This window comes from Aquarana catesbeiana, linkage group LG02 (genome assembly GCF_042186555.1).
Source record: "Aquarana catesbeiana isolate 2022-GZ linkage group LG02, ASM4218655v1, whole genome shotgun sequence".
Classification (NCBI taxonomy): domain Eukaryota; kingdom Metazoa; phylum Chordata; class Amphibia; order Anura; family Ranidae; genus Aquarana; species Aquarana catesbeiana.
In genome coordinates, this window is record NC_133325.1 from 76,977,106 (window position 1) to 77,003,328 (window position 26,223).

Here is a 26,223-nt window from a genome sequence, read left to right on the forward strand (position 1 = left end):
TTAGCGGTGGTGGGCTGGGTGCGGGCCGTAGGTTGCCAGCCCCTGTTGTAAACCTCTGAAATGAAAAATGAACAGAGCATCGTCCTCTATAGTGTGCACTATCCTCAATCCAAAGCACCTAATGTGATTTCTGTTTCCTCTCACTTCCCCTTAGTCACTTTTGACAGTTTATTCTTACACCACAGGAGATGGCCACCCGCCCCCCTGCCCCCAGCACACAGTAGGTGATAGACAGCCTCAGCTGTGCATGTTTCCTTTATGTGACTGTGTAGTGGGGGTTGTGTCGTTTCCCCCACTTAGGTTTCAGATTACAGTCAGCTCTCCTCTCTGTACTGTGCAGTGTGTCACATCAGATCCCTGGCCCCTGCCTGCAGGAGCTGAGAAAAAAAACTTTGCGTTTGTGTGGTTTAGAAGGCCATAGAGAAAAGAGCTTGGAAGATAAACGGGTACAACTTATGTAGGAGGATTTTTTTTTAAATCTCTGTGTATCACCTGAGGCCAGTCACTTCAGTGGATATATGTAATTAAATATTTAATCCCTGGCTGCCATGCAGATACAATGGCTTCAGTATCAGAAAATATATGCAGATCTGACTTTACTTTGCCATTCTAATCTGCATACTTGTTCCATATTGCAGTTACCATTTTTAGGAGATTGCCAAAGGCAGCTTCTGTATTTGTATCTGCATAGGTTTCTCCTGAAATCCCTTCAGTGCTGTCAGTTGCTCAATACTTTAGAAGCACGGCATTTCTTGTTCCCAGCATTCAGCTTCAGATATACTATGAACAATTTTGTGGAAAAACTAGATAAGATTTTCCATGTAGTATTCATAATGCCTCTTGGGATTGGAATGCTTCTTGACTTAATGACTTGGTCCACCTTTATGGATGAAATTACTAACGTGTCAGCGTTTATCTCCATGTTCAAAACATGATGTCTTGTTAGAAAGGTGTTGCAGACATTGTAAAGCGTTCAATTTTAGGTTTCAAAGAATTACCATTTATTGGTAATTTTGTAGGTTGAGTTTCACGCTGGCTTCTCTTGGCACGGAGCGTCATTCTCTGCATATATTGCGGAATGTCTGCTAGATAAGCCGTTAAAATCAATCATGTATCATTTGAACCAGATGTTGCTTTGGCTCACCAAGAAATCTTTCAGTATTCTCTTTTTTCCCCTCTCCAGAGAAGGGCATTAAGACTGGAAAGTTAATATGTGTAGCAAACCTAAATCTTTTTGACAAGTCGTACATGATATATATTGTTCGTGGATGGAGGTTGCGGGGATGTAGTATGGTCTACTCCAAGGGGGGCTTGAAGTCACCATGGTGTCATGTCACTGAAAGCATCTTGCAGATTAATTATGGAAAAGCTGCAATTTTATTGTTACGGAATGAACGCTATAAAATAAAGCTTTGTTTGGTTTCAGTTTATAGAACAGCAGAGCATTGGCTGAAGGGTTGATTTAGGAGATTTTTCTTTAGCAATAAATTGATTATTTCAGAGAATAAGTAAAGACAGTTTATTGTTTTAAAGGACTATCTATCTATCTATCTATCTATCTATCTATCTATCTATCTATCTATCTATCTATCTATCTATCTATCTATCTATCTATCTATCTATCTATCTATCTATCTATCGTTCCTGTAGCGCACCCCCTACGGATCCACAGTGAAACTGGGTTTCCCCACCCTGCACAGCCAGGCACATCGAATTTTCACAGGCACTCTGGAGACAGAGAACAGTCCGTGACTTTGTTTTTTGTGGTTTATTAAGGGTAATAACTTGGATAGGGATGGGAGGTTATGGGATGCCCACTTAACTTTAGCAGAACTTCAGGGACACTCTTCCTATATACAGTCTCTATATACAGCTCCACTTTTTCCTCCAGCACACGCTTGCAGGATATCAGCTGGATCACTGTGTGAAGATCTGACAGTCACTCAGTCAGATTAAGAGCAATGGCCATTACAGGCAGGAACCCGAGGCAACTTGGTTGTGTAGCAAAGTATTGCAGTGTCCAGATACTCTTGTGCTCCTCCTTCTCCACTGCCAACCCACCTGGCTGCAGCTACCCCTTTACTAGCCCTCCAGGCTAAATTCTCCAATGCAGTCCTCCAGACTGACACACCAGCCCACCCAGCTGACTCTCAGGAGATCTCCCAGTAGTGCTCCTGCTGACCTCTCTCCTTGCTCCCATGCCTCCAGGAAGGACTATCTCCCTGTCTTATGGCAGGATCCTTCCAGCATCCAACCCCCGGCCCAAGGTCACCCCCCCCCCCCTTGAGGGCCACCAACAGCCTCCTCAGCACTCCATCTCCATCTTCCACCCCACTCCAACTCCCCTTGCTGGCATGACCCATTTCAAGCAGCTCCTCCTAACCTTCACCCACTATATCTAGAACATTTTCCAATGTCCCAGAAAAAAGGGGGCAGGCACCAGAGAGGCTGATAGGATGAGTCATCCAGCCCTGAGTCACTGAACCCTGACCCAGATTCACAGCTAAGGCTTAGCCCTGAGCTAAAACTAATTTTCTTACACTAACAAGCCTGCTCTAAAAAAAAAACTACCTTACACCTAGCACACTAGATGGTGCTACATATCTATTTTCTGTATCTTTTATCTGTGGACAAAGCCAGGAGATTGGTACCCAAATTGAAGGAACAACACACACAGAATCCAGAAAAGCGGTTAAGCGATTCTTGTATTGAAGGGTTGTAAGTAAACTGTCACTAAGTGCCAGTTCACACTAGAAGCGGCACGACTTGCAGGTCGCCTCACCGAGGCGACCTGCACACGACTGCCACGGCGACTTGCAAAACAACTTCTGTATAGAAGTCTATGCAAGTCGCCCCCAAAGTAGTACAGGAACCTTTTTTCTAAGTCGGAGCGACTTGCGTCGCTCCGATTAGAACGGTTCCATTGTACAGAACGGGAGGCAACTTGTCAGGCGGCTAGGTCGCCTTACAAGTCGCCCCCGTGTGAACCGGCTCTTAGGCAATTGGCAATCTGCAATCACTGGCAATAGTACAATGGCTTAATAACTTTGGCAGAGACTTGTGGTAACAGATCTGGATACTCTTGAACTAGCAAACTCAGGAACACTGGTGGTACAAGCACAAATACGATAATGTTGACGGCCCACAGTATATTTTATTGCTGAGTATGCCACACAGGTATAGTCTACATTACCATCTGCAAGAGAGGTGGCTGTCTGGCACAAGCAGCTCTTGAGAAGAAGTAGCAAAACCTATACTGTAGGTCTTCCAGCCAGAGAATAGCAGAGCATACAGCAATGTCCCTAAGCTTTCCCTCCTCATGCAAGAACCTTTCACTGAGCCTTCACTGTCTCTAACCAGTGTTGTGCCTGCAGCAGGGCACTACTATATCTAAAGATGGCCGCCAAAGGTCACTCGGGGGCCACAGTGTGCAACCGGAACACAGTTCCCCTGATGACACCTACAGATTCTGTGGAGGAACAATGTTCCTCCCATTTTCCACCTGCACAGAGGCACAGCACACAGCAACAGCTACAGCATTGAAGATATACTAAACCTGCCTAAATTATCTATCTATCTATCTATCTATCTATCTATCTATCTATCTATCTATCTATCTATCTATCTATCTATCTATCTATCTATCTATCTATCTATCTCACCTTTGTCTTTGCTTGGGAGACTTCCCATAACTTCTGTCCCCTTGTTACCAGGACAGGAAGTGAGAAGAACTCTTAGGGTTACAATATATTTGTCATCAGGGCAGTAAAATAGACCCCCTGCAGCCAGCAACAATAGACCTCAACCCCCCAAAAACAATTGATTCCCACAGCAGCAATGGACCCCTGCAACAAAATACCCCCCAGCAGCAGCAACAGATCTCCCGGCAGCCACAATCAAACCCCTCTCTCAACAGATCCCTACCAGCAACAAGTGACCCCCCAGCAACATTAGACCCCCCAACAGCAACAACAGACTTCCCCAGCAACATCTGACCAGCAAGCAAAAATAGATCCCCTCCAGAAGCCAGCATCAATAGACCCTGCAGCTCACCTCAGCACCCCTTGCCATTGCCTACAGTACATTCAGTGCCGGAGGTATCGGGACTGCGTTCCTGCTGACATAAAAAAAGAAGCCCTGTTTGTCAGGTTCTTATTGCTGTCTGTGTCCCTATCTTTTTTTTTTGTTTCACTACCACCAGGGCTGGGCTTCTGCAAAGTCCACATATGCTATGGCCTAAGATAATAGATCTGCCAGGTGTGGCACACAGTCAACCAATTTTTGTTTGCTGGCTGTGAGTTACACATTTCTAGTGTATGATACAAGATTACAGAATGCTTCTCTGTCTAAGGCTGGCCATAGATGACTACTTTTTGGATCAGACAGCTGGCTGTTTGAGGAATAACAAACCGTACCTCTCAACTTTTTGAGATGGGAATGAGGGACACCTACTTGCAAAAGAATCTAGGCATAGGACACGCCCCCACCACGACCCCTTAAAGGAGAATTAACCCCTAAAAAAAGATTAGTTAAACCCACAAGTGCTTTTTTTTTACCACTATTATTCCTTTATATTGGCTTTTCACATTTACAAATGCAGCTATTTAGGATTTGGATCAAAGATTTCGCTCTGGGAAACACTTTTTGAAAGGTAAATAGTGCATTTTATATACAACTACATAGACCAGACCAAAATGAGGGACAAATGAGGAGGAAAGTGGGACAGAGGGACATTCCTCCTAATCAGGGACATTCCCTCCAAATCAGGGACATTTGGGAGCTATGGACAAACTGATTCCCCCATCTACACAAGCGAGGTATCATATTCTGACAGGGGGATTGCATCAGCTGTCAGAATACACTAATCAGTGCTGCAGCCAATTCACTGCAGTCGCCATAGATGAAATTTTCCCCGGATCAACTTTACCTATTAATGTTAGTACCCAGTTATATTATGTACATTTAGGAAAGAATCCAGGCCTTTTTTAAAGCAATCTACTGATCTGGTCAGAACCACCTCTTGAGGGAGTCTATTCCACATTTTCACAGCTCGTAGACTGCTTTCACACTGGGGTACACAGGCACTACATCGCTAAAAATAGCACCTGCATAGCACCTGTAAAGAGCCTCTGCTCTCACTCCAGTGTGAAAGCCCGAGTGGTTTCACACTAGAGCGGTGCGCTTACAGGACGGTAAATGAAAGTCCTGCAAGCAGCATCTTTGCAGGGCCCCTGCCCATTTAACGCTAAAAACGACGGTAAAACTGCGGTTTTAACGCTAAAAACGACGGTAAAGCACCGCTGAAAATAGCAGCGCTTTACCGCCGATGCTTCGGTGTGAAAGCACCCTTATGCCCTGTACACACGGTCCGATTGTCCGATGGAAAATGTGTGATAGGACCTTGTTGTCAGAAATTCCGACCATGTGTGGGCTCCATCACACATTTTCCATCGGAATTTCCGACACACAAAGTTTGAGAGCTTGCTATAAAATTTTCCGACAACAAAATCCGTTGTTGGAAATTCCGATCGTGTGTACACAAATCCGACGCACAAAGTGCCACGCATGCTCAGAATAAATTAAGAGACGAAAGCTATTGGCTACTGCCCTGTTTATAGTCCCGACGTACGTGTTTTTACATCACCGCGTTTAGAACGATCGGATTTTCCGACAACTTTGTGTGACCGTGTGTATGCAAGACAAGTTTGAGCCAACATCTGTCGGAAAAAATCCATGGATTTTATTGTCGGAATGTCCGATCAATGTCCGACCGTGTGTACAGGGCATAACTGTGAAGAACCCTTTCCGTATTTGGAGATTAAATCTCTTTTCCTCCAGATGTAAAGAGTGCCCCCATTGCCCTCTATGATGACTTTGAGGTGAATAACTCTACATCAAGTAAACTCTATGGACCACTTATGTATTCATACATGTTGATCATATCCCCCCGTAATCTCCTCTACTCAAGAGAAAATAAATTCAGTTCCTCTAATCTTACCTCATAGCTGAGCTCCTCCATGCCTCTCATCAGTTTGGTTGCCCTTCTCTGCACTTTCTCCAGTTCCCCGATATTCTTTTTGTGAAACTGAACTGCATATTTCAGATGAGGTCTTACTAATGATTTGTACAGGGGTACGAGTAAAGGGAAATCTCAGCAATGGGACACAGATGGCGGAAAAAGAAATCTGACAAGGGTTATAACCCTTTCTTGCTCTATCCAAAGTGAAAAAAAAAAAAGATTTGCCTATAGTTCTACTTTAACACAACTCACCTGGGAAAAGGGCCAATCTCCACTGGTGGCAAAAAGGAAATGCCCAATAACCACCCCATGATAATGGAAATGTATGGGACAGTACACACATTAGTACCAGTGCCGTGGTGCATTTACAGTGGGGACAGAAAGTATTCAGACCCCCTTAAATTTTTCACTTTTTGTTATATTGCAGCCATTTGTTAAAATCATTTAAGTTCATTTTTTTTCCTCATTAATGTACACACAGCACCCCATATTGACAGAAAAACACAGAATTGTTGACATTTTTGCAGATTTATTAAAAAAGAAAAACTGAAATATCACATGGTCCTAAGTATTCAGACCCTTTGCTGTGACACTCATATATTTAACTCAGGTGCTGTCCATTTCTTCTGATCATCCTTGAGATGGTTCTACACCTTCATATGAGTCCAGCTGTGTTTGATTATACTGATTGGACTTTAGGAAAGCCACACACCTGTCTATATAAGACCTTACAGCTCACAGTGCATGTCAGAGCAAATGAGAATCATGAGGTCAAAGGAACTGCCTGAAGAGCTCAGAGACAGAATTGTGGCAAGGCACAGATCTGGCCAAGGTTACAAAAAATTCTGCTGCACTTAAGGTTCCTAAGAGCACAGTGGCCTCCATAATCCTTAAATGGAAGACGTTTGGGACGGCCAGAACCCTTCCTAGAGCTGGCCTTCCGGCCAAACTGAGCTATCGGGGGAGAAGAGCCTTGGTGAGAGAGGTAAAGAAGAACCAAAATATCACAGTGGCTGAGCTCCAGAGATGCAGTCGGGAGATGGGAGAAAGTTGTAGAAAGTCAACCATCACTGCAGCCCTCCACCAGTCAGGGCTTTATGGCAGAGCGGCCCGACGGAAGCCTCTCCTCAGTGCAAGACACATGAAAGCCCACATGGAGGTTGCTAAAAAACACCTGAAGGACTCCAAGATGTTGAGAAATAAGATTCTCTGGTCTGATGAGACCAAGATAGAACTTTTTGGCCTTAATTCTAAGCGGTATGTGTGGAGAAAACCAGGCACTGCTCATCATCTGTCCAATACAGTCCCAACAGTGAAGCATGGTGGTGGAAGCATCATGCTGTGGGGGTGTTTTTCAGCTGCAGGGACAGGACGACTGGTTGCAATTGAGGGAAAGATGAATGCGGCCAAGTACAGGGATATCCTGGACGAAAACCTTCTCCAGAGTGCTCAGGACCTCAGACTGGGCCGAAGGTTTACCTTCCAACAAGACAATGACCCTAAGCACACAGCTAAAATAATGAAGGAGTGGCTTCACAACAACTCCGCGACTGTTCTTGAATGGCCCAGCCAGAGCCCTGACTTAAACCCAATTGAGCATCTCTGGAGAGACCTAAAAATGGCTGTCCACCAACGTTTACCATCCAACCTGACAGAACTGGAGAGGATCTGCAAGGAGGAATGGCAGAGGATCCCCAAATCCAGGTGTGAAAAACTTGTTGCATCTTTCCCAAAAATACTCATGGCTGTATTAGATCAAAAGGGTGCTTCTACTAAATACCGAGCAAAGGGTCTGAATACTTAGGACCATGTGATATTTCAGTTTTTCTTTTTTAATAAATCTGCAAAAATGTTAACAATTCTGTGTTTTTCTGTCAATATGGGGTGCTGTGTGTACATTCATGAGGAAAAAAATGAACTTAAATGATTTTAGCAAATGGCTGCAACATAACAAAGAGTGAAAAATTTAAGGGATTCTGAATATTTTCCGTCCCCACTGTAGATAAGATAGCGAAAGATCATTCAAGGAGTGCCATTGGTCTTAAAGTGTGAAGCTCCTTGTGGACACCCTGGCCATATTACCATTGTGGTTTGAACTTTTTATACCAGATAAAAGAGAACTGTACACATTTAACAACGTAAACAGGTTTCTTGTATGTCACAGACTGCACAATCTATGTGTTTTACACTTTCATCTGTTACACAAAGCAAAGTGAACATTTTTCCCTCGTGCTTCCTTTTTTTTTATTAGCGCTAAATCATTTCCCAGTACAGATCGGAGTTGCTGTCTTTCTCAGCTATTCCTTAATTTAGTGGGAAGTCTTATGAATGCCATTTCCAGTGTGTTATTTCAGTATTTAATTATTTTAATCAATGACAATTTAACGCAGCAGGTCTCAGATGGCTGGAGAAAGCTTTGAGGGGAAAGTGACCTTTAATAAAGGCCAAGAAGAAAAATGACACCTCATCGCTGGGAGATATTTTCACATAAATGGATGATAATTCTTCCTCTGAATTTGATCACAATTGCAGTCTAAATTTAGATGGATGGCAATTACTATTATTGACCTTTATTTATACACTGCCGTCATGTTGTAGGAAAAAACCTTCAATGTCCATGCTCACCATTTTTGTGTATTTCCTTTTCGTTCAACTTATTGTGCCTTATTTTGTTGTGTCCTTCAAGATCCTTTTACTTTTACTGGCTGCCCAGAGTGAACTCTATACATATACATATACTCTATACATATAATCCCTCAGTATGAACAGTGGCAGCTTTATTGTACTATTCCATGTGTCATTTCTTTTGGGGGGGCGGCAAACAGTACGCCAACCACCCCCCCCGGTCGGTTGGTCGGTAGCACTTACCTCATCGCTGGTGGCTTCTCCTGCTCGATGGCGGTGGACACCCGTTCCCCTGCTCTCCATGGGTCATCACGAAGGCGGCGGCTTGCGTTTCCTCCCTCCTGCTCGGCGGCCAATCTGGAGTCTTCACTTTTCGGCCAATCGGAAAACGGGTCTCACACCTGCTTCTGATTGGCCGGATTGAGGAGCAGTGTTCAATATTCATTCGCTGTTGTAACACACCTGGATGGGATCAGAGCGCAGTCTCTGTGACCTGAGCCCACCGTATTTTGAAGCCTATGAGAGCCTCTGGCTCTAATCAGGTGCTTAAAAAAAAAAAAAAACAAACCCTGGCCGCTGTAATTGAAAGGGACCGGACGCCGGAATAGGGGGTGGTGCTATGCATGAATCTATCCATTGCATATAGGGGGTGGCATGGAGAGAGGGATGGGCCGCCACTGGCAAGCTCTATAGAGACAAAAGGAAGAGTGGCGTTGGGACTCAAACCAGATACAGCTTTGGTTTGTGATTTTTAACCATACCACCAGGATTTTGACTCCTCTCACCATAACCTGAGCTAGTTCTAACCTCACTGCAAACTAGGGATTCACCGATGCCACTTTTTTGACACTGAGTACGAGTACCGATACTTGACATCATGTACTCTCCGATACCAATTACCGATACCTGATTTTGGTCATGTGACCATTTTTTAAAAAAATAATGAAAAAGTACACATTTTCACCATAATATGAGGAATTGAAAGCAGTCAAAAGATTATGAAAGAAAACATGTTTATTTGCTGGTCACAAAGCTGTTAAAGCGCAAATTGCACAGAACATGTAATATAAAAAAAAATGACATGTACATTGCAAGTTCACAATGTTTAGGCATGAGGAGATGCAAGAACAGTACAGTACCTCAGTCAACTCACAACACAAGATTTATAACATTTTAAAAAACCAAATAAACCACAACATGATGTAAAGCTAGTACTGTACAGCAATCACCGGCCGCGGGACACATAAGAAGAAAGCAAGCAACAGTTAGAAATAGAGAAGAGCACTCACCAGCCCCCATGAGGGGACATGGTGTTAGGAGGATGCTCGCCATGTGAGTCAGCCATGTAGCAGGCGCAGCAGCAGCAGCAAAACACATGTTTGTCATGAGGGAAACAGCACTTACCGCCGTGTGGAGAGGCCACAACCTTATCCGGTTCCTGAGCTCCGCCCAAGCTGACGTCACTTCCGGTATCGGTGAATTTTCACGAGTACCGATACCCCCGAAAATGCCAAGCATCGGCACCGGTATCGGTGCATCCCTACTGCAAACATCTCCAAGACTTTAAAAAACACTAGGGCCCACGGAACATTTTGTGAGATTTTGTCAGTGCGCGATTCCTTGACACCTTCCCGCCCAGCCTAAAGCAGAATGACGGCCGGGCGGTGGCTTCACCGTTCTGAGTGGACATCATATGGTGTCCTTTCAGAAAGCAATGCAATCTGTCACCAGCTGTGTCCACCGGACACAGCTGATGACTGATCAGTTTACCATCTCGCTGCCGTTACCATGTGACCGCTGTGACCAATCACAGCAGGTCACATGACATTTGTAAACAATGCATGGCTTCCTTTCATGCCATCCAGTGTGTACAATTGTGTTGCTAGCTGTGATTTGGCAATGTGATCACATGGTACAGACAGGGCCAATCACAGCCTATCTGTACCATGTAATTAGCTTTGACCAATTACAGCTCATCACAACAAAACAAACTGTTATTCAGTAAAATGCTTGCTTATAGCAATGTAATTCACTGCTATAAGCAATCATAATGTGTAAAAAAACGAAATCCTGATCACTTCCCCATAGTAGTACAGTGTTACTATGGTAACATTATATTGCTCTGTTCGCAGTGTATTAAAAAAAAAATCGTAAAAAAAATATAAATAATAATTATTTTTTTTAATTTTTTTCTGTACTGTCACCAGTCAGTGTCCATGATCACCGCCACACCAGTTATATGATGACGCTGTACTGCAATGGTGACAGTATGTAAAAAAAAAAAAAAAAAATTGTGACCATTTTGTTTTAATTTCTTCATCTTTAAAAAAATTATGACAAAAAAATGTCATCTTCAAAAAACTCGCCATGCTTCTTACTAAACACCTTGGACTGTCTAATTTCCAGAAAGGGGTAATTTGGGGGATATTTGTACTATCTTGGTGTTTTCAAGCCTCAAGAAATGAGATAGGCCATCAGTATATCAGGATTGATCTATTTTTAGATACACAGTATCTCACAAAAGTGATTACACCCCTCCCCTTTTTTGTGAATATTTTATTATAACTTTTCATGTGACAACACTGAAGAATGGACTCTTCGGTACGATGTAAAGTAGTGAGTGTACAGCTTGTATAACAGTGTAAATCTGCTGTCTCCTCAAAATAACTCAACACACAGCCATTATTGTCTAAACCACTGGCAACAAAAGTGAGTACACCCCTAAGTGAAAATGTCCAAATTGGGCCCAATTAGCCATTTTCCCGCCCCGGTGTAATGTGACTCGTTAGTGTTACAAGGTCTCAGGTGTGAATGGGGAGGAGGTGTGTTAAATTTGGTGTTATCGCTCTCACTCTCTCATACTGGTCACTGGAAGTTCAACATGGCACCTCATGGCAAAGAACTTTCTGAGGATCTGAAAAAAAAAGAATTGTTGCTCTACATAAAGATGGCCTAGGCTATAAGAAGATTGCCAAGACCCTGAAACTGATTTCATTTGGGTGTAGTGTTGCATGAACACACAATTGTCTTTAAAAGTGTGACAGCGCTGAAAGCTGAAAACTGTCCTGGGTAGAAAGGGGGTAAAAGTGCTTGTTATTGAAGTGGTTCCACAAAAAACCCACAAATATGACATAAATGTTTTTTTATTTGCTTTTAGCTTACCAGTGCTGTAGTCTTATCATTGTGCTCTTTTGTCTTTCTGTTCTAGATCTATCAATGGCCGTTCAGAAATTCTCCCATTCCCTGCAAGACTTCCAATTTGAATGCATTGGAGATGCAGAGACAGATGATGAAATTAACATTGGTAAGATAGCTTTCATTTTTACAACAGTTTGTTAAAGTGGCACATGTCATTCCTTATGCTATAATCATCTAAATATAGGTGTGCAGAGGCTTTTGTGAGCTCTTTATTGTTCCCTCAGTCACGTCACAGCTTTACAGCAATTCCTAGAGAGCAGCAGTGAAAACTGGAAATCGGGCTACACAATTACATCTTTCTGTTTCCTGATTGGAAAATATATATATTTTTTCACTCTGCTGCGGTCCAACCCAACCCCCAGCTAAGTCAAAGCCAGACTCATTAAAGTGATATTAAAGGTTTGTTTAAAAAAACAAAAACAAAAAACAAACACATTATACTTACTTGCTCTGTGCAGTAGTATTGCACAGAGCAGCCCTGATCCTCTTCTCCTCAGGTCCCCCCCGCTGGCGCTCCTGGCTCCTCCCCCTTGATCAGTGCCCCGCAATAGCAAGTCACTTGCTATACGGGGCACTGGTGAGTGCTTGCTCCCAAGCCCCCCTCTATTCTCTTCATAGGACACATAGAGCTGCAGCTCGGCCCTGCCCTGCCCCCCGCTCTCTCCTCATTGACTTGCTGGCTGTGATTGACAGTAGTGGGAGCCAATGGCTCCCACCGCTGTGATCTCAGCCAATGAAGAGAATGAGACCCGGGACAGCTGAGGCTCTTGTGCGCATCAATAAATCAACAGGGGGCTCAGGTGAGTAATGGGGGGGGACTGGGAGCAACACACAAACACACAGAAGGTTTTTTTATCCTCATGCATAGATTGCATGAAGGTAAAAAAACCTTCAGCCTTTAGAACCACTTTAAAGAAAGATTTACCCTTGCCCAGCGGATGATAAATAAGTTGATATTCTTACTTTATTTCTTGTTCCCTCAGGCTTCCTCCTGTTTGTATGACTAGCCCCCCAAAGCCTCTCCTTTGTTGCCCGACCTGTTACAGCTTCCTGACATCATCCCGTGTAATGCAGGACCAACAGTCCACCAGGCTGCATAGTTACATAGTTACATAGTAGGTGAGGTTGAAAAAAGACACAAGTCCATCAAGTCCAACCTATGTGTGTGATTATGTGTCAGTATTACATTGTATATCCCTGTATGTTGCGGACGTTCAGGTGCTTATCTAATAGTTTTTTGAAACTATCGATGCTCCCCGCTGATACCACCGCATGTGGAAGGGAATTCCACATCCTTGCCACTCTTATGCTGCTTAAACACGGTCGGACTTTCCGACGGGAAATGTTGGATGTGAGCTTGTTGTCGGAAAGTCAGACCGTGTGTATGCTCCATCGAACATTTGCTTTTGGACTTTCCGCCAACAAATGTGTGAGAGCAGGTTCTCAAATTTTCCGCCAACAAAACTTGTTGTCGGAAAGTCCAATCGTGTGTACACAAGTCCGTCGCACAAAAGTTCACGCATGCTCTGAATCAAGCAGAAGGAGCCGCACTGGCTATTGAACTTCATTTTTCTCGGCTCGTCGTACGTCTTGTACGTCACCACGTTCCCACGTTCTGATTTTTTGGCCAACATTTGTGTGACCGTGTGTATGCAAGACAATTTTGAGCCAACATCCTTTGAACAAAAATCCACGGTTTTGTTGGCAGAAAGTCCGATTGTGTGTACGCGGCATTACGGTAAAGAACCCTCTACGTAGTTTAAGGTTAAACTTCTCTTCTTATAATTTTAATGAGTGGCCAAGTGTCTTGTTAAACTCCCTTCCGCAAAAACGTTTTATCCCTATTGTGGGGTCACCAGTACGGTATTTGTATATTGAAATCATATCTCCTCTCAAGTGCCTCTTCTCCAGAGAAAATACCGTAAGTTCAGTGCTCGCAACCTTTCTTCATAACTAATGTCCTCCAGACCCTTTATTAGCTTTGTTGCCCTTCTTTGTACTCGCTCCATTTCCAGTACATCCTTCCTGAGGGCTGGTGCCCAGAACTGGACAGCATACTCTAGGTGCGGCCCAGACCAGAGTCTTGTAGAGTGGTAGAATTATAGTTTTATGCCTGGAGTTGATCCCCTTTTTAATGCATGCCAATATTCTGTTTGCTTTGTTAGCAGCAGCTTGGCATTGCATGCCATTGCTGAGCCTATCATCTACTAGGACCCCCCAGGTCCTTTTCCAAGATTCCTCCAGAGGTTCTCCCCCCAGTGTATAGATTGCATTCATATTTTTGCCACCCAGATGCATTATTTTACATTTTTCTACATTAAACCTCATTTGCCATGTAGTTGCCCACCCCATTAATTTGTTCAGATCTTTTTGCAAGGTTTTCACATCCTGTGGAGAAGTTATTGCCCTGCTTAGCTTAGTATCGTCTGCAAATACAGAGATTGAACTGTTTACCCCATCCTCCAGGTCGTTTATGTACAAAATAAATAGGATTGGTCCCAGCACAGAACCCTGGGGCTTCCTCCTCTTTGTACGACTAGTCCCCCGAAGCCTCTCCCCTTCATTGCCCGACCTGTTAGAGCTCTCTGACATCATCCCGTACAATGCAGGACCAACAGTCCCTGCATTTTATGGGAGCTTGCAGAGGGCCTGCCCATAACCCAGAACATCAAACAGTGGAGGAAAGTGCTCCTGGGGAAGCGAAGAATAAGGTAAGTAGATAATTTTTTTCATCATACCCTAGGCAAAAAAACAAACCATTAAGCCTTGTAGAGTGGAGGGAAATCTAATGCAAAAATAAATCCTTAGTTTAGCTTTAAATCATTTGAATTGAATTATATGAAAAAGAACAATATTTTCTTATAACTGGGAGCTATTTATAATACTACTGTGGTAGAGCAGATAATATTCAAATTTGGGACCTGCTAGCTTCACAGATTATATGCCGTTGCTTACCGCCATCCTATATAATGCTAATTCTGTAGCTCATACTTGATCAGAGCTGGAACACTTATCTTTGCCCAGTGGCCGCTGACTTATTTTTACTAATTCAACCTGTTCCTTCCAACTTATTGAGCTAGAAAAGAACTTTGCATAAATGTGTAGGCAAGGACACATTACCAGTGGTTAATGAAAGCAGAAAAAGTGGATAATAAAACAAAAGGTTAAATGTACCCTCCCTTGTATAATTGTTGCGCTAACAGTACATGGCCTAGTGACCATGTTTTTTTCGCTGTGATCCCCCATCCAAGTGTCATTACTGATGGAATATACAGTATGTTTTTATTTATATATTTCTTTTTAGTAATGCAGTTTACAATACACAATTGCATACACAATGTTGCCTTTAATGTAATCTAGAGTGCCTTGAAAAAGTATTCATACCCCTTGAAATTTTCCACATTTTGTCATGTTACAACCAAAAATGTAAATGTATTTTATGTGATAGACCTGTTGGAAAGAACAGCAGCATGGTTGCTAGTAAACTGACAATATTGTATGCATTATACCTATCTATGCAGCAGGTGGCGCTGTAGTATTATATTGTATAGTTCATGTATTCTATGACATAACAGGATGTGTTGTCTATATATGTTCAGTGTACTTGTTTTTTGTTCCTGTTCCTGTCTCCATGATGAAAAGACATGTTCTGATATATCTCCATGAAAGTAAAGCTAATTGCTGCAAACAAGAAGCTTCCGGCTCCTAATTTAGTACTAAGCTAACAGGTTATGAGGCCCAGCGCACCCAGCAGGCACCCAGGGAACCCAGCAGCACCCAGGCACTGGAAAGAGAACTCTGCAACTCAGTGAGTACTGTATACAAGCTGCTGAAAGATAGTAAGTGGTTCAGATGTGAAGCTTGCAATAGCAAAGCTGAACAATGCCAATTACCAGCTGTGGAAGTTCAAGCTAGAAATGCTTTTTAGCATGGATGACTTGTGGGAAGTGCTAAATACAGACAGACCCACAAACAGTGAGACAGAGGACTGGGACAGGAAAGACAGACAGGCAAAAGTGACTATAAGTTTATTAGTGGAAGATGACCAGCTTATCCACATAACAGAGAAAACGGCCAAAGGTATAAGACCTTCATTACAAGAACTGCATGAGAGCTTAAGCCTAAACAGCAAGCTACAGTATTTCTGCTAAGAAAACTATATAAGATAAGACTAGAAGAAGGCTAGCGAATGTGTGACCATGTGAAAGCTATGCTAGAAATCATAGAGCAGCTACGCACCATCGGAGAGTATAAGAAGCCAATAAATGGAGAAAGGCGGCAGAAGAAAAATTAAAGTCACTTTAAGAAAATAAAACCTGGACAGAGCTCCCTCCTAACCGCAAAAAACTGTAGGAAGTAAGTGGACTTTCAAAGTAAAGTCAGAGGCATAAGGGAATGTCCACAAATACAAAGCCAGACTAGTTGCCAAGGGTTACTCCCAGAAATTAAGTGAAGATTACGATGAAACATTCTCCCCCGTCATGAAACACTCCACTATCAGAGCGCTTCTTAGCGTTGCAGCTGGGAGGGGTATGCAAGTTAAATGCCTAGACATTAAAACTGCTTTCCTATATGGAGACATTAAGGAAGACCTCTACATGGAGCAACCACAAGGGTTTGAGCAAGGACACAACCTTGTGTATAAACTTCAGAAGAGCATCTACAGTCTTAAGCAATCTGCAAGGATGTGAAATGAGAAAGTGAATGAAGTGCTTACTAGAGAGGGATTCTCAAGAAGTAAAGCAGACCCCTGTCTCTACTCCAGGAATCAAGAACACAGATGGATATACATCCTTATCTAGGTTGATGACATTATAACCTGGTTTGAACAAGAAGGGGATTATAATCAGATAGTTCACAAGCTGAAAAAAACTTTTAAAATTAAAGAGCTAAGGAACATTGGCTACTATCTGGGAATCCAAATAGAGGGAAAAGAAGATGGAAGTTATCTTCTCAACCAATCTCAGAAAATCTCTGAAATCTTGGAACAATTCCATATGCAAGATGCAAACGAAGTGAAAACTCCTATGGAACCAGGCTATCAAAAGAGCAATGAAGCAGAAAACTTACTACCCAACAATGACATGTATGTATCACAGAGCAATCAGTAAGCTGCTATTTGTTGCCATTGTGACAAGACCAGACATAGTCACAGCAGTGGGCATACTATGCAGGAAAGTCTCAGCTCCCTGTCAGCATGACTGGAATGCAGAAAAAAGAGTGACACAATGCCCCAAAGGAACAATTCAGATAAAATTATGGTTACCAGCAACATCCGATCCAAAAATGGTCGGATATGTGGATACAAGTGGATTCATCTTCCAGTATGGGGAGGGAACCATAAGTTGGTCTAGTCGAAAGCAAGCGACTGTCGCTCTTTCTTCAACTGAAGCAGAGTACATTGCAGCAGCATACACATCTCAAGAAGCAATATGGAATTGTCAACTTTTTGTGGACATTGGGATAGACATGTCAAAACCAATTCTGATTTTTGAAGACAACCAGGGATGTATAAAGCTTACACAATCAGAAAGGGTCAATCCTAGGGCCAAACACATCAATGTCAAGTATCACCTACTGACGGACAACCAAGAGCAAGTTGTTGTTGACATTGAATACTGCCCATCAGAGGAGATGACTGCGGATGAACTCACCAAGCCTTTGCTGAAGGAACGTAATCGTTATATCCAGAAGAAGCTGAATATAATTTGACAAAGCACATGCTGTTGAGAAGATGTGTTGGAAAGAACAACAGCATGGTTGCTAATAAACTGACAATACTGTATGCATTATACCTATCTATGCAGCAGGTGACACTGTAGTATTATAGTAAATAGTTCATGCATTCTATAATATAACAGGATGTATTGTCTATCTATGTTCAGTGTACTTGTTTGTTGTTCCTGTCTCCATGATGAAAAGACATGTTCTAATACTTCTCGATGAAAGTAAAGCTAATTACTGCAAACAAGAAGCTTCCAGCACAATAATTGCAATACTATGCACAACAAGACTAACACACAGTGGGAGATAATTGTGAAGTGGAAGGAAAATGATATTTTTTTTCTTCTTACAAATAAATATCTGAAAAGTGTGGTGTGCATTTGTATTCATCCCCCCTGAGTCAATACTTTCTAGAACCACCTTTCGCTACAATTATAGCTGCAAATCTTTTTGGGTATGTCTCTTCTAGCTTTGCACATCTAAAGAGTGACATTTCTGCCAATACTTCTTAGCAAAATAGCTCAAACTCTGTCAGATTGGATGGAGAGCATCTGTGAACAGCAATTTTCAAGTCTTGCCACAGATTCTCAATTGGATTTAGGTCTGGACTTTAACTGGACCATTCTAACACATGAATATGCTTTGATCTAAACCATTCCATTGTAGCTCTGGGTGTATGTTTAGGGTTGTTGTCCTGCTGGATGGTTAACCTCTGCCCCAGTCTCAAGTCTTTTGCAGACTCTAACAGGTTTTCTTCTAAGATTGCCCTGTATTTGGTTCCATCCATCTTCCCATCAACTCTGACCAGCTTCCCTGTCCCTGCTGAAGAAAAGCATCCCCACAACATGATTCTGCCACCACCATGTTTCACTGTGGTGATGGTATGTCCAGGGTAATGTGCAGTGCTAGTTTTCCGCCACACATAGCATTTTGCTTTTATGCCAAAAAGTTGAATTTCGATCTCATCTGTTTAGAGCACCTTCTTCCACATGTTTGCTGTGTGCCCCACATGGCTTCTCACAAACTGCAAATTGGACTTTTTATGGCATTCTTTCAACAATGGCTTTCTTCTTGCCACTCTTCCATAAAGGCCAGATTTGTGGAGTGCACGACTAATAGTTGTCCTGTGGACAGATTCTCCCACCTGAGCTGTGGATCTCTGCAGCTCCTCCAGAGTTACCATGGGCCTCTTGGCTGCTTCTCTGATTAACGCTCTCCTTGCCCGGCCTGTCAGTTCAGGTGGACGGCCACGTCTTGGTAGGTTTGCAGTTGTGCCATACTCTTTTTACATTTCCAGATGATGGATTGAACGGTACTCCGTGAGATGTTCAAAGCTTGGGATATTTTTTTATAACCTAACTCTCCTTTAAACTTCTCCACAACTTTATCCCTGACCTGTCTGGTGTGTTCCGTGGCCTTGATGATGCTAGTTGTTCACTAAGGTTCTCTAACAAACCTCTGAGGGCTTCCCAGAACAGCTGTATTTATACTGAGATTAAATTACACACAGGTGGACTCTATTTACTAATTAGGTGACTTATAAAGGTAATTGGTTCCACTAGATTTTATTTAGGGGTATCAGTGTAAAGGGGGTTGAATACAAATGCACACCACACTTTTCACATATTTATTTGTAAGACATTTTAAAAACCATTTATCATTCTCCTTCCACTTCACAATTATGTGCCACTTTGTGTTGGTCTATCACATAAACTCCCAATAAAATACATTTCCTTTTTTGGTTGTAGCATGACAAAATGTGGAAAATTTCAAGGGGTATGAATACTTTTTCAAGGCACTGTATTAGTTGATTAATGTGACCCTTGGACATGGTGAACAGAATCACATTTTTATTATGTCTGGTCCCATGGTACAAAGTGATAAGTGAAGATCACTTCTATTTGGAATGTTTCCCTATATGTGTTAACAATTGACCTACTCAACTGATTTTGCTAATTATGATGTGGGAAATGCCATGAAAAACAGCTTTACCTTCACCCCAAAGTTGTGACAACATTTTGGAAATTGCACTGTTGTTTATCTAAAAATATTGTTTGCATTGTTGTAAACTTGCTTGGGCTTATGTATCGCTCTGTAGTTTGATACAGATCGAGCAAGACAATATTTGCAGTGTTATACACTTTAATTGTATGTTGCCTGCTTGGCTCATGTTGTTGCTCCCCTGTTCCATGTTTTTCACCCGTAGCTCCTCTGTTCCATGTTTTTCACTCGTAGCACCCATGTTCCATGTTTTTCACCCACAGTACATTTACATCATGACTTTGACATTTAATACTGGGGCAATGGCAGCAGCTAGCGGCCATAACCCCGATATCATTTTGTTCTGTGGGCAATTCGGCATCAGATAAAAGTGATCCCGGTGGCAGAATATTCCACGGGATCACTTTTAGAGGTGGTGGGAAAGGTCTTCCCCTCTGCTGCTTTTACGGTAGTTTCTGAGTTTACCATAGCTGTCCGTAAATCTGAAAGTGATCCGATCCTTTGGATGGAAAGGCAGAAAGCCAAGTGAGGGTAGGATGGCCCCCACTTGGCTCTATGCCCTTGGAGGACCGGAGTGACCGATGCCACTTCTGGTTCTCAGGCTTAAAGAGTTGATTTGTTTTTGGTTTTTTCAAGGTCAAAGTGTCAAATTTTTAATTTTTTTTTGCTTTTAAAGGTAAATACATAAGTCGCGCATATGTAAACAGTGTTTAAGCCACACATGTAAGGTATCGCCGCAATCATTAGATTGAGAGTTTTTCGCCATTCCATGAGGGTGTGCGCAATTTTAAAGCATGACATGTTAGGTATCTATTTACTCAGCGTAACATCTTTCACATTATACAAAAAAAAAATGGGCTAACTTTTTAAAATTCATTCAAGTGTATTTTTTCCCAAAAAAATTGTATTTGAAAGACTGCTGCACAAATATAGTAGAAAATAAAACATTGCAACAATCGCCATTTTATTCTCTATGTTCTCTGCTAAAATATATATATATATATATATATATATATATATATATATATATATATATATATATATATATATTGTTTGGGTGTTCGAAGTAATTTTTTAGCAAGAAATACTAATTTAAACTTGTACACAAAAAGTTCCAGAAAAGGCCTCGTCAGCAAGTGGTTATTGGCCCCTGGTTAAGAACCAGGGTTAGATAATAAAAAAAACTTGTCATCGCATGTTACAATTTGCTATAGGCAACATGTACAGTATGTTGCTTTATTGTGTCACATCCCATGAAGAACCTTTACCTCTTACAGTACGTGTGTCTATGACCATCCATCTCTAGCCTGGGAGTTCCATAGTTACATAGTTACATAGTTAGTTAGGTTGAAAAAAGACACAAGTCCATCCAGCATCCAGTTCAACCATAAAAAAATAAATAAATACAATAAAAAATATCGTACAATCCAATATACCCAATTTTATACCCACAGTTGATCCAGAGTAAGGCAAAAAACCCCAGCAGAGCATGCTCCAATTTGCTACAGCAGGGGAAAAAATTCCTTCCTGATCCCCCCCCGAGAGGCAATCAGATTTTCCCTGGATCAACTTTACCTATAAATGTTAGTACCCAGTTATATTATGTACATTTAGGAAAGTATCCAGGCCTTTCTTAAAGCAATCCACTGAGCTGGCCAGAACCACCTCTGGAGGGAGTCTATTCCACATTTTCACAGCTCTTACTGTGAAGAAACCTTTGCGTATTTGGAGATGAAATCTCTTTTCCTCTAGATGTAAAGAGTGCCCCATGTCCTCTGTGTTGACCGTAAAAAGAGTAACTCAACACCAATTTCACTATATGGACCCCTTATATATTTGAACATGTTGATCATATCCCCCCTTATTCTCCTCTTCTCAAGAGTGAATACATTCAGTTCCTCTAATCTTTCCTCATAGCTGAGCTCCTCCATGCCTCTTATCAGTTTGGTTGCCCTTCTCTGCACTTTCTCCAGTTCCCCGATACCGTTTTTGAGAACTGGAGCCCAAAACTGAACTGCATATTCCAGATGAGGTCTTACTAATGATTTGTACAGGGGGAAAATTATCTCTCTCTCTCTTGAGTCCATACCTCTCTTAATACAAGAAAGGACTTTGCTCGCTTTGGAAACCGCAGCTTGGCATTGTATGCTATTATTGAGCTTATGAGCTACCAAAACCCCCAGATCCTTCTCCACTGTTTCAAATTTAATTCAACATCTTCTATATATCTTTTTCTTAGTCTACTGACACCTCTTCTACCTTCTGGTTTTCCTTTCCAATTTTCCTTTACGCCTCTCTCCTTTTTTATTCTTTGTGCCCCATCAACTTAACCCACGTCAACTTCGTTTTCTTATATATTTTACATTTTGTCTGGTTCTGTTTATTTCTTCTTGAGTTCCTATTCTCTATACAGTAGTCCACTTTCACGCAGCACTCTACAGATTTTACTGAACACCGCCCATTCCCATGCTGGAAGCTTTTTCTCATCCACTTATATTAATGTCCATGTTTTTAGATCTGTATGTTTAACTGGATCCAATAATAGGTATATGAAGTTTTATTGCCAACGTTTTGGAAGCTTTATTTGCTTTTATTATTCAACACATTGCAAAGTACATCCAACAGAATATTTAGTATGACATATTATCATTAAAGAACATTCTACTGTATCAACATTCCAAAGTATATGGAAAGAAAAAAAATTGTAGCAACTTTTCAGATAATCTACAAATAAATCACATTTCTTCTTTATTTCATCCTTTTTTTTACTTGCAAACACATGCTATGTAAAAAATTCACACAGTCCAGCCTTAGTATAAAAATGCATGTGCTATTTTTGTAATGTAGTATTAATTATGCTACCTCTATATCCAACCATCAAATACTGTACGATTAGGCACGGCGCACTCACAAAACATGAGACCGGGGCCCTCTGATTATTTCCACTTTACCTGATCGCTGTGATAGCCTCTAATTTACTATGACAGTGATCAGTCACTGTGAAGCCCAGCCCTATGTTTTCTTACTCTGTGAATGGAGGAGAGAGATACATCATATCTCTCTCATTGCAGAGAGAAAAAAAAAAAAAATATTAATAAAATAAAAAAATACAAAAAAATACTTGGATCAAGGTCTAGGTCAGTGTCAGGGTTAGTATTTGGGATAAGGTCAGGGTCAATATTTTTTTTTTTGGACCGAAATTATTTGATTTATTTTTTAAGTTAGTGTCAGTGCGTTTTTACAGTGCCTTGAAAAAGTATTCATAACCTTTGAAATGTTCCACATTTTGTCATGTTACAACCAAAAACGTAAATGTACTTTATTGGGATTTTATGTGATAGATCAATACAAAATGGCACATACCGTATTTATAGACGTATAGCACCCACAGGCATATAACATGCACCTTAATTTTAAGAGGGAAGTTTCAGGAAAAAAAACGTACATTTTAAATAAAGAATTTTGAAGCAAAATAAGGGTCAGTGCCCATCAATGCAGCCTTATCAGTGCCTATCTGCAGCCTCGCCATTGCCCATCATTGCAGCCTGATCAGTGCCCATCATTGCAGCCTTGCCCATTATTGCAACCTTGCCCAAAATTGCAGTATGATCAGTGCCCATCTGCAGCCTTGTCCATCATTGCAGCATGATCAGTGCCCATCTGCAGCCTTGTCCATCATTGCAGCATGATCAGTGCCCATCTGCAGCCTTGCCAATCATTGCAGTCTGATCAGTGCCCATCTGCAGCCTTGCCCATCATTGCAGCATGATCAGTGCTCATCTGCAGCCTTGCCCATCATTGCAGCCTTGCCCATCATTGCAGCCTGATCAGTGCCCATCTGCAGCCTTGCCCATTATTGCAGCATGATCAATGCCCATCTGCAGATTGCCAGTCATTGCAGTCTGATCAGTGCCCATCTGCAGCCTTGCCCATCATTGCAGCATGATCCGTGCCCATCTGCAGTCTTGCCCCTCTTTGCAGCATGATCAGTGCCCATCTGCAGTCTTGCCCCTCTTTGCAGTATGATTAGTGTGCATCTGCAGCTTTGTTATTGCCAAAATAAACAGAGCCGGATCTCCTGTGTACTCGGCTCAGCTCATAGTCCCACCCCTTGGCCCGGCTCTTATGATGGACATAACACTGGTCCAATGGTGGGACGTCAATGCTAGGAGTCGGGACTGGGCGTGACTGTGAGCAGAGCCAAGTACACAGGAGATTCGGCTTTTTCAGCGGCGCACGTTCCATCCTTCTCCTCCGAGGCAGCCGTTCGGCATATAACACACACACGCGACTTTCCCCTGATTTTAAGGGGGGGAAAAAGTGGATGTTATACGCTGATAAATACAGTAATTGTGAAGCAGAAGGAAAATAATACATGGCTTTCAAATTTTTTTTACAAATAAATATGTGAAAAGTGTGGCGTGCATTTGTATTCAGCCCCCCTTTTGCTGCAATTACAGCTGCAAGTCTTTTTGGGTATGTTTCTACCAGCTTTGCACATCTAGTGAGTGACAGTTTTGCCTATTCTTTTCTGTTCTGTCAGATTGGATGGAGAGCGTCTGTGAACAGTAATTTTCAAGTCTTTCCACAGATTCTCAATTGGATTTAGGTCTGGACTTTGACTGGGCCATTCTAATGCCCTGTACACACGACCCGTATTTCCCGTCGATACATATTTCCCATCGGAATAAACTCTGAAGGTTTTTCTGACGGAGTTCCGACGAAATTCCGCTGAAACTGTCTTGCGTACACACGATCACACCAAAGTCCGACCGTCAAGAACGCGGTGACGTACAACACGTACGACGGGACTAGAAAAAGGAAGTTCAATAGCCAGTAGCCAATACCTTCCATCTCGTACTTGCTTCAGAACATGTGTCGTTTTTGGTGTGTCGGAACAGCATACAGACGAGCGGTTTTCCCGGAAATATTTAGAACATGTTCCCTTTCTAGGTCCATCAGAATTTTCGACGTAAAAAGTCCGATGAGGCATACACACGATCGGAATATACGGTGAAAAGCTCCCATCTGACTTTTTCTGTCGGAAATTCCTGAATATGCTTTGATCTAAACCATTCCATTGTAGCTCTGGCTTTATGTTTAGGGTCGTTGTCTTGCTTTAAGGTGAACCTCCGCCCAAGTCTCAAGTCTTTTGCAGACTCTTAAAGCGGGGTTCCACCCAAATTTTGAACAATATCTGTATGTATTCTCTTCCTTGCCTAGATGCTGACATGTCGTTTAAAAAAATTTAAATCGCAGTAATTACCTTTTATTTTTCTATTCTTCTTTGCACTTCCTGGTTCTCCTCCCGTGGGAGTAGGCGTGTTTCTAGCCTCTCCCAGACTCCCCACAGTCTCCTGGGAGCTAGTCTCAGGCTTCCCAGGATGCCACTGAGCATGTGCGGGAACGAGCGGTGAATGCTGGGAGCACAGCATTCACCGCATCCAGGAAATAAATGCTTGTGGGCTTCAAATGCCCACAATGAAGATGGAAACCGCCTGCAGTGAATAATATAAGTTATTCTTTCCGACGAAATCTGACACAGGCGGACATATTACACACAATATGTGAGTATGTAATGCTGAGAAGAAAAGTTTGTGAATGAACTCAAAAAAAAAAAAAACGATAGATAGGTGGACCCCCGCTTTAACAGGTTTTCTTCTAAGATTGTCCTGTAATTGGCTCCATCCATCTTGAAAATAAACTCTGACCAGCTTCTCTGTCCCTGCTGAAGAAAGGCATCCCCACAACATGATGCTGCCACCACCATGTTTCACGGTGGGGATGGTGTGTTCAGAGTGATGTGCAGTGTTAGTTTTCCGCCACACATAGTGTTTTGCTTTTTGGCCAAAAAGTTAAAATTCTGGTCTCATCTGACCAGAGCACCTTCTTCCACATGTTTGCTGTGCCCCCCCCCCCCCCCCCCTTATGGCTTCTCGCAAACTGCAAATCTTAGCTTTCACATGGGTGTGAACACCCATGTGATCCAATTCCAGTGCGGGGAAAAAAAAAGTTCCTGCACCTTTTTTGTGGCAATCCAATGCAAGTTCAGCCATACAATTGTATGGACGAAGTCACATTGCACAGATATCGCATGTGAACGGCACAGCAATGCAATGCAGGTACGATTCACATGCAATGTCCGTGTTCGCATATTTGTGAATCCAGGCTAAAGCAGTTTTCGACTCATCTATGGCCGGCTTTAGAAATGTAGAACGTACCATATGTCTACACAAAATTAATTGCATTAAAAGCTCTGTAGTATTATTTTTATATGAAGATGGCCTTATAAGGCTGGCTTTGAGAAATATTGGTTTGCTGTTTACCTGGTTTCCACTGAGTACTCTCTAAAATACAGTATTTAACCACTTAAGGTCAGCCATAAGGCACCTCTGTGCCGTCTCATGTAAATATATAGATTTATACAGTATATACTCTTCCAGGTAGGGGGCATGCACGCACGCCGCCGCCCACTCGCTCCCTCAGGGATTATACACTCACCGATCATCAGGTAGAGAGACAGAACGGCGGTCTGCCTATGTAAACAAGGCAGATCGCCATTCTGACAGGAGGGGAGGAATGGAATTTCTCCCCTCCTGTCAGAACGCAAATTCAATCTCTTCCCCTAGTAAAAGAACTTCCCACACTGTAGAAAA

At 42.3% G+C, this 26,223-nt stretch overlaps 1 protein-coding gene across 1 annotated transcript in view; it reads left to right on the forward strand.

Moving 5' to 3' along the window:
• ARHGAP42 (Rho GTPase activating protein 42) overlaps positions 1-26,223 on the forward strand; it is a 525,190-nt gene that overhangs the window by 145,357 nt on the left and 353,610 nt on the right. Inside the window, exon 2 of the mRNA XM_073613052.1 lies at positions 11,853-11,948. Within this exon, the coding sequence (XP_073469153.1) occupies positions 11,853-11,948 (96 nt within the window). The remainder of the gene's footprint in view (positions 1-11,852; positions 11,949-26,223) is intronic.